Source organism: Phaethon lepturus, unplaced genomic scaffold (genome assembly GCF_000687285.1).
Source record: "Phaethon lepturus isolate BGI_N335 unplaced genomic scaffold, ASM68728v1 scaffold33615, whole genome shotgun sequence".
Lineage (NCBI taxonomy): Eukaryota > Metazoa > Chordata > Aves > Phaethontiformes > Phaethontidae > Phaethon > Phaethon lepturus.
In genome coordinates, this window is record NW_010540401.1 from 6,666 (window position 1) to 16,185 (window position 9,520).

The following is a 9,520-nucleotide window of genomic DNA, read 5'->3' on the forward strand; positions in this document are numbered from 1 at the left end:
AACCGCTTGGCTGGCTCCCACGCTGTGAGAAACTGGGAATAACGAGTCCGTGTTCCCAGCCTCCCCCAGCTCAGTGCCTTGTTCGGCGTCGTTCCCTCGTGCACTCCTGCTCTGCCCTTGCAGCAGCGGTCTGGTCGTCTGGTCGCTACCACCGCGGCCATGCCCTTCGTCAGCCCTTCCCTGATGCCCGTCGGCTTCAGAGGTGGTTCCCAGGGGAGCGAGTGGGTTCTGCCCGTGGGTGGTGGAGGATGGATGGGCTCTGCCTCTGCTCCTGAGAAGATTCCCTTTGTGCTGCCCCATGGGAGGAGTAAGTGGGTGAACGCCGGTGATCTGACGCCAGGAGCCCTGAAAGCAAGAGCGAGCAGCGTGCGGGCATGGGGCTGGAGTGCTGGCCCCCTGCTCCCTGCGAACGTCCCCTTGCAGCCGTTTCAAGGTGGGCTTCTCTCTGCTCGGCCCCTCGCAGCAGGGGCTGAAGGCTGGCTCAAGCTACGAGGGAAATTTGCAAAATCCTGCAAATCCAACCCACTTTAGGTTAGCTGGGAAACCTCTTGGCTTCAGTTTTGGAATTTTTTGGGTGGGGAGAGGGGAGTGTTACTTCTTTTTGTGGTGGAGAATAATGTGTTAGATGGGGGAGGGTTGGTGCAGGTGGTACCTTGGGTGAGGCGCTGCTGTGAAGTGCAGAGTTTTTGTTTGGAAAATGGCTTTGGAGCAAGCCATGGAGAGCCAGGGCTTGGAGCAACACTGTCCCAGAGGTGCATGGCTCTGTGCGTCCCATGGAGGATGCCGATTTGCACAGAAGCTCTTTAGCCTCTCCTCTGGGACAGGACTTCCTCTGGAGCAGGTTCAATTAGTTTGCAGGCAGCCCTACACCACAGTGGCCGCACGGCACCTGGTACCCAAACCAGCTTGGACGTGGCTGTGCCGGTGATCCACGGCATGCCCGTGCTCTTGGAGGGATGGCTCAGCCACCTGGTTCCTGGAGCAGAACTGTCTCTAGGGGTGAGCACGTGGCCTGGAGTGCCTTTGGGATGAAAGACCCCAAGGGAGGGGTGATCTCCCGTGAAGAAAGTGAAGTTGGGGGCCAGTACTAGGTTCCTCATGTCCTTGCATGGGAACAGGGCACTGCGTGACTGAAGGGGTGTGCGACATTGAGTGCAACGTGGTGTAGCAAGAGGAAAAGGACCTTTAAGGAAAAAGCACTTAATGCCTCTTTCCGCTCTTCTCCACTGTCCACACGGGCAGCACAAACCAACCTCTGCCCTCGGTGCGCTCAGCTGCTGGCTTTGCATGCTCAGTGAGCCTGGGCCCGGGCAGGCTTTGTTGTCTCGGCTCAGATGATGTAGCTCTTCCACCTCTGCTCCCAGCAAGATAACAGGGATTTGCTTCGAAACTACCTGAAAACCTGTGTCGCTTTGATTTTAATCCACTAGCTGTGTTTGAAAGTGAGCTGATGGCGTAGTATTCTGACCCACCTGGGATGGGCTGCCGACATCCACGGCTGTCAGACCCATGCGATGGGGCTCATCAAGCCTTCCTGTGCTTCCTCAGGTCATATCTGCAGCAAACGGGACCACCAATGACTGCAACGCGAACAGGACGGTAACGATGACCCCCACCATGGACTCTCGGCTATACATGGTTTCCCTGCTGCCTTTTGTGGTGCTGCTCACGTTCATCCAGAATCTCAAGGTCCTGTCTGTCTTCTCCATGCTGGCCAACGTGGCCATGCTCGGCAGCCTTGTCGTGATCTACCAGTACATCGTCAGGGTGCGTGTGTACAGCTGCCCTCCGTCGCTTCCGTGATGTCCCCTGCTTTGGTGGGTGGGGGGAGCTTGGTGGTGGGATTTTTGTGCGCTTAGGGTGCTGCTTTCTCCCATGGGCATGGTGGTTACCCTCTGCTCCGCAGGGCTTTCCCTGCGCTGTGGGGCAGTGACAGGAAGCAGTGGGAGTGGGCCAGGTCCTCTCTATCCTCCTTGCATCTGAACTCTGCGTGGACTTTTTTTCCAGGACATTCCTGATCCCAGTGACCTGCCTCTAGCAGCAGCCTGGAAGACCTACCCTCTGTTTTTTGGCACTGCGATCTTTTCTTTTGAAGGCATCGGGGTGGTAAGTTGGCGTGTGGCGGTGGGGCTGCCTGCACGGGAGGCTCAGCCCGTGCTCGGGCTTGCCGCAGCACCTGCTCTGCGTTGCAGCTGTATTTGCAGATGAGCTTCTCTGACGGTAGCCCAAATTCTGGATGATGCTGTTAGCTTTAGCCTCCAGGCTGTCTCCTGGGTCAAACCCTGTTCCTTCCATCTGAGTCTGGAGGAGCACATGCTCCAGACCTCAGGAGGCTGGTTGCTGCTTTGAAGGTGGTTGTATCTGGCAGTAGGTTGGGCTCTGCTGGCTGACCTGCAGGCGAGGGATCGTCCTGACTCTTGTTACCAGGCTGGATCCTGAAGCTGCCTAAGTGGGAGGCCAAAAAGCATGACACAAAAAAAAAAAAAAAAGTGATCCGTTCCTTCCCACCCTGCTGGGGAGGCACTGAGATCTCCCCTTGGCAGCCGTGTGGCCCCAGCCTGCTGGGGGGCTGGATTTTCATGTGTGTCTCCTATGGGATGCTGTAAATAGACCAACTGTGTCTGTGAAAGAAGCTGGGTGGGTGGAGAGCTTAATGGCTCGCTAAGATGTTCTGGGTTGTTTCCAGGAGCTCCCTTCAAAGGAGGAAAAAAATGTTTTCATCTCTTAATATAAGCTGGCTGTGTAAACACAGGGCTGGAGAGGGCCAAACCATTACAGGAGGAGTGTTTACTGAATGCTCTGCCCGGGGCAGAGGGCCCTTGCTGGCACTGAGGCACAGACGCTGTCTTCCTCGCATGACGTGGAGGTGGGGAAGCAAACAAAAGCTTTTCTGGTCCTGCTCCTCTCCAGCCCTGCCACTGTATCTCTCCTTGAAATCCCCACCACCCAAGGATGGCTATAAAATGTTTGCTGAAGTCCTATATTTGAAAGCCAGCGTTAGTGGTATAGAGGTGAGGGACTCGTCTCTGTCCTTCCTTTTGTTTATTGTCCTGCCTGGTTGTAATCTGTCCAGACAAACCTGATGGGAGAGGAGAAAGTGTCTTGGTCTTTCCAGGGTCTGCTGGGGAAGATAAGATAATGTGTCATGATGGGCCAATCCCAGTGGGCATGGCCATGCTTCTTTGGGATGCAGAGTGTAATGCAACCCACGTATGGGGTGGACAGCATCGCCCCCAGATGCCAGGCTGTGATGGGCACAGCCCCTGCCAAGGGTAGGGAGCAGGTCTCTTCACTGAGGCAAGGACGTGAGTGACCCTGCCGGGGACTTGCCATGCCCAAACGTCTTAAAATGGGGCACAGAAATTGGATCTCCAGTGTGGTGGCTTTTTTGGCTGGGGTCCCCAGGCTCCTTGTGTGACCATCCCCCTGGCATGGGAACTGCTTGGCCATGGGGCTGCCCTTCCTGCTGCCAGGGACGGGGGGTATAGAGGAACGGGGGCAACCTGCTGGTCTTTCATCCACTTCCTCCTCCCCCTCTCCTAGGTGCTGCCTCTGGAAAACAAGATGAAAAACCCCCGGCAGTTCCCAGTCATCCTCTACGTGGGGATGACGATTGTCACCGTCTTGTACATCAGCCTGAGCGTCCTGGGGTACCTGCGTTTTGGGGCAGACATTCAGGCCAGCATAACGCTCAACCTGCCCAACTGCTGGTGAGTCCCGGGGGGCGAGGGAGAGGGTCCTGGCCAGGGAGGCAAGAGAGGGAGCAGTGGGGGACGTTGCTCCTAGGAGAAATGATCTGGGTGAGCTTGGGGAAGGATCAACTGTGCTGTAGACCAAACAGTCCAAAGGAGCTTGTCAAGGGTTGCCTGATGTACGGGGTGGAGAAAGGCTTGTTGCTGTGGTATCGGCTCTTCGTCTTGGCTCTGCAGCTCAGGGCTGCTTCCTCAGGGTCCCCAGGGGTACCTGCCTGGGTGGGTGCTGCTCCTGCCTCTTTCTTGGAGTCTTGTGACTCCTTTCTGGGGACTAAGCACAGCTCTGGCTGGCAGTACCTGTGGCTTGTGGCCAGGAGATGTTGAACACAACCCCTGTGTGGCAGTATTGGAAGGTCGTTGAACAGCACAAAACTGCTTCTCTTCCCCAAACGAAGCACACAGAAAACTAATGCAAAGCTGGGAGCTCCCAGAGGGGGTGAGATGTGATGTTTCCACATGTGGGCTGTGTTCCCTTGTTTGCAGCCCCGGAGCTCAAACTCCCACTCCTGGGCTCCCTGTTTTGCCTGGATGTGGCTCATCCCGAGCCAGCACTTTGCCTGCAAGCGCTGATGCCGTGAGGATACCCCTGCCTTCCCGTGGGGGCTGAGCTCTGCAGCTCCCCAAACCTGTCTGTCCTCCTCTGGGATCTGGCGAGGCCTCTTGAGATTCTCCAGTCACTGGCTGGAGCCCTGCGGAAATACACGTGGGCTGACCCTGTGCCTGCTTCCCCGGAGGGGTTATTTCTCCTCTTGCCGGGGCTGGTGGCTGCTGCGGCAGCTGGCCGGGCTGCCTGCTGGTCTGTCCTGGGGGTGAGTGGTTGCTCAGTGTCATGGCTCTGTATTCATCCCGGAGGAGAAAGGCAACCAGTTTCTCTTGCCTTTAGGACAAGAAGTGTAGAGCATGCAAATGTTGACAACAAATGCTTTTTCCAGCTTGCTCCACTTGGGATTATTTGCGAAAGTCCTGAAAAAACCCATCTGTCTTGTTTCTTATGACATGCTGCTTTGGGGTGTCTGTGTGGCAGGACATGGTGCTGACAGGTGAGGAGGAGCTGGAGAGAAGCTCTGCTCTACGCACCGCAGAGGTACCAATGGCACGGTGGCATCTGCTGCGCCTTGGTGCGGAGCTGGGGCTGAGGGCTGGCTTTGATGCCACAAGGCTTCTTGGAAAGCCATCCCGTGACAACACAGTTTCTTTGGGTTTGCCTAGGAGCGTTCTGGAGTTCAACGGTTTCTCTTTGATGTCTCTGCTAGCTTGAAATCCTGTAAGAGACCAAAGTGAGAATTGGAGCTGGGGGTGCCTGTCCCCCTCCCCAGCCCATCCTTCCTGCTCTTAGCAGCTGCCCGACACTGTGCAGTGTGACTTGCTGCCCGTTCCCCACTGTTGAAATGGATTTGGGCAGGACTCAAAATCTGAGTCACTGGTGGGCTTCCACATGCTGACCTTGTAGAGCTGCGTTGCTGGGGCTCTGGAGAAAGCAAAGATTTAGAAAAAAAATAGAGCCCGTTTTTGCTGTAATTATTGCTGTGTGATTTCAGTTTGAGTGCATGGACTTTCTTCCATGCTGGATCTGCGTAGTGACTGAGCTGCTGGATGTTGGTGTCGGTGTGGTAGAAGGTCCTGCTCCTGCTGAGAGCCTTATCTTGTCCCCTGCAGGGGCTGGGAGTCCTGCTAGGTACTTGCTCTCAGCGAGGAGGCATGGGGCTGGTGGAAAAAAGTGCCTGTGTTGTAGTGAGGTCTGAATCCCTCAGTGTGAAGCACAGGGGGTGTGAATCCCACCCACTCAGGGAGATAAAGTGAGGTGTGGAGGGGATAAGGTGCTGCTGCTGCTCCTGAAGGTGCAAAGCAGGTCAGATCCAGGTCTTGGGCTCTGCAGGGCACCAGGTCACGCTACAGCCTGTACCAACGTCGGCTGACCTGTAATGCTGCCTGGGGGCTTCTGCGGGAAGTCTCAGCTTTGTTTGCCCTGAAGGATGGCATTCTGTTAGAAGAAGATAACGAGATTTCTGTGACTTGCTAGGCTACAGAAAGATCCGATTTCAAACGCATGTTTCTAGGAGTATCAACGCTTTCTGTCAAATTACTAGTGTGAAAAAAAACTGTAGGGTTTTTCAGAGAGGGAGAAGAGAATAACCCTTTGGAAGCAGCGCCTGGGGAGGCCTGGGTGTGCGGCAGGACTCTTGCACAGGCTGCCTCTGGGGAAGGCGTGCTGCAGTCGTGACTCAGCACACAGAGCTCTGCGATGTTTGTACATGTTTCTTCTTGGCAGCACATTCGATGGAGACTGTAAATATTGGACTTGGAAATGGGTTATCTAAGGTAAGGGCTGGGATACTTGGGCTAAAGCCTTGACCGCTGTATTCCCCTGCATTAAACTGTAGGTGATGGGTGAAGACTTGCTCTTGAAATGGGTGTTTTGCCCATCCTGCTTTGCCTCTTCCCCAGCAGTAAAAGGTGTTGGGCTGCAGGAACTGGTCATAAGGGCTGTGGGTGAGGAGTCGTGGGGTTTACCTGCAGCACGGGAGAGAAGGTGAGGATTGTGGTGGAGATGCTGCATCCTTCCTTGGCTGTAGCCATCGTCCGGAGGTCTCTAGAACAGATTCAATGAACGTGTTGGGAATCGTTGAGTTACAGGATGACTAAGGACTTTTCCAGCCTCATTTCTCTATAACCGCAGCTTCCTCAAATGAGGAGTGTGTCGGTTCCCAGTGCCCAGGTCTAACCACAGCCTCCGAAATACCTCACTGCTATGCAGAAATCCCTCCTCGCATCCTCGGAAGGGTTGCTTCACCCCACCATCTGAAGAGTGAAGAAATGCTGTAGTGAGAGGGAAGATGTTTGGTTGCGTATGGCCAGTTGGAGGTAGGTAATGACAGAGCTTACGGTCAAAGGAGGGTATGCCATTTCTTGCAGCTTGTTGGGATGGCCTGGCCTGGCTCACTGGGTTAAGCAAGTGGTTGCTGTGGTTGGCAGAGCAGTGCCGCTCCAGGGCCCTGCAGGGACCCATGTTTTCTGTGGGTTAAGGTTAGCACTTTAGCTTTTCCTCTTCTTAATAGTTAAAATGCCCTTTGAGCCTGTTGTCCTGATTCCTGACCTGTACAGGATTGGCACCCAACCTTATTCTGTACCTTTTTAAATAACATTTCTTAATCATGGATTGCCTTGGAGCACTTTATGGCTTTACAGCATCACTTTACTGAAAATACGATGATAAGATATGCAGGCTATGGGGTAGGTGGCTCAAGGCTACTGTGCACTCAAGTCACGTGTGCCTGAGTGGGCGTACTCTGGACTCTGATAGCTTTGTCTTTAGTTTGCCTAGGATAATTTAAGTTGGAGAGGGCATCATGAGGTCATCGGGTCCACCCACCTGCTCAAAGGAGGGCCAACTTAAATTTTGAGTATCAGTAAGGAGGGAGGTTCCTCACCCCTCCAGGCCCTTGTTCTGGTGCTTAAGTATCCTTTTGGGATGCAGCTCTGTCCCATTGCCCCTGGTTCTTTTGCCTTCCTGCTTGGTAACTGAAGACAGTAATAACATCCCCCTTAACCTTCTCTTCATGCTGAATGAGCCCAGGTCTCACAGCCTCTCCTCGTATGCCATGTGCTCCAGCCCCAACTCCCCCAGTAGCCTCCACTCCACTGAGCTCTTGGAGTCTCAAGACTGGACGCAATACTCAAGATGCAGCTTCACAAGCCCCAAACAGGGGAGTAATCCCTACCCTTAACCTTCTGGCTAGTCTTTTGCTAACACAGCCCGGTATGTGCTTGACCTTAATCACTGCAAGGTCCTACTGCTGGCTCATGTTCAGTTCAGGGGCTGTCCACCAAGACTTCTGGGTCCTGTTCTCCTGGCCAGGTGGAAAGCCGGGCCCCAGTCCTTCCCATGTACGGGATTTTGTGTTTGCATTTGACCTTTGCTCGTGCCACCATGTTCATTAGGTCCTGCTCCAAGGTGTGTCAGCCATTCCCTCTAATTTGGTCTTGTTGGGAACTTGCTGAGAGCGTGCTCTGGGCTGCTGAGAGTGACCTATGAAGATATTTCTGTGATTGCCCTTTGGCAAATCCCCGCTGTCTGTTCATCCTGTCCAATGTACACCTGGAGATAGATGCCAGGAGGACTTAGCCCATACTTTTCTGTGGATCGAGGAGAGACTGATAAGCCTGTAGTTTCCCTCATCCTTCTTGAAGGTGGATATGGTTCTTCTTCGCAGACAGTTGGACCTCTTCCTGATCACTCTGCTCTTTTAAAGATGATAAAGTGGCTTCAGGCTGTTGTTGGCCACAACCTCGAATACATCTGATCTGGCCCCATGGACTGGCATAACATCCCATTCTCTTAGGTGATCCTCACCTCCATCCTCTGCTATTGTGGGAAATATTTGACTCCACCAGACTCTGCCACTAGTGTTCAAAGTTGTCTTGCTTGTGAATACTTAGACTTCTCTGGTTTGAGATGGCTGTTGTAACAGCTGGGTTCTGAGAGCCAATATGCAGAGGGACACTGGCTTGGGCCCAAAGAACGTAAAGGGGTATAAGAAGGCAGGAGGAGCCAGAAGGGCAGTTCTGCACACACGGGCATCTAGAAATATAGGTAGGTGCCTTAATTTGTTGAGGATCAAGTCAGGCTCTTGGTCCCTTGGCTAAGGACACCTCAGCTTCCCCTGTGCCCTTGAATGAATTAGGAGCAGTACAGCATTTTCTTTTTTCAAATTGCTCTCAATATCTGTGCCCACAAGGTTTCCCAAGGGGAAGTGGCACTTGAGAGGCTGCTGGCCTTACGCAAAGCCAAGGCTAAAGCCTTTGATCAGGTGTGGGTTGCCCCAGCTTGGAGGTTGCGCTGTCTCCTTGCTATCTCTTGCACAAGAAACGTCTCAGTGGATTGAATGCATCACCCCTAATTTTCCAGGAGGGAGTTCAGGAGGGGAGACTGTTTGGATGCAGAATTCTTCTTGGCAGTGTTTGCTTTCTGCCGTTTGTTGCCGTAGAGGCTGGAGCAAGAATGTGCCTCACTGGGTCTCCTCCTTCTCGTTTGCAGGCTGTACCAAGCTGTCAAGCTGCTCTTCTCCTTTGGGATTTTCATCACGTACGCCGTGCAGTTCTACGTGCCCGCCGAGATCATCATCCCTCCCCTTGTTGCCCGGGTTTCGGAGCGCTGGGGCTGGCTGGTCAACCTGCTCCTCAGGGTGGCCCTGGTCAGCGTCACCTGTGAGTAGAAAGCAGCTTGTCCGAGCTCCTCTATGAGGACCTTGCACCTCCTTCCAGCCGTGGGCTGGTGGTGCTGAGAGCCTCTTGGCTGCTCACCTTGCTGCCTCTGGCCCTGCTACTAAAGCTGTCACAGTGGGGAATCTCCTGGAGTCCTGTTTTCCGTAGACAGCGTGCAACCAGGCTCCTCCTGCCTGTGTGACAGGAGGGCATGGCTGCAAAGGGGTCGCTGGCCGCGAGGGAGCCGGTGTCCTTGTACACACATACTCACTGCAGCATGTAGCACAGCAGGAGACAACTGACTGGTACATGACCTGTAACCAAAGTCCTGGCATGCTTGTGGCCACAGGGCAGGTCTGGCTGTGCCAGCCCCATGTGGTACCTTTCCCTTGATGGTGTCTGGTGGAGCAGGCTGCTGGGCTTGAGCCTGGTGGACCTTTGGGAAAGGTGTGGAGCAAATCAGATGCAGAAGTACCTGATTTTGGCAGGCTTTGATTCCTGAAGACTAAATCCTTGCTGTTGTCAGCACAGCTGAGACGCTTGGCTGAGCTCCCAGGCGTCTCCTG

General features: G+C 54.1%; 1 protein-coding gene across 1 annotated transcript in view; it reads left to right on the forward strand.

Annotated features, from left to right (window-relative positions):
• Positions 1-9,520, forward strand: part of LOC104621045 (proton-coupled amino acid transporter 1-like) — a gene marked incomplete at its 3' end in the record, with an annotated part of 15,441 nt that overhangs the window by 3,544 nt on the left and 2,377 nt on the right. The window contains exons 6-8 of the mRNA XM_010287431.1: positions 1,549-1,767; positions 3,544-3,710; positions 8,788-8,957. Coding sequence (XP_010285733.1) covers positions 1,549-1,767; positions 3,544-3,710; positions 8,788-8,957 — 556 coding nt within the window. The remainder of the gene's footprint in view (positions 1-1,548; positions 1,768-3,543; positions 3,711-8,787; positions 8,958-9,520) is intronic.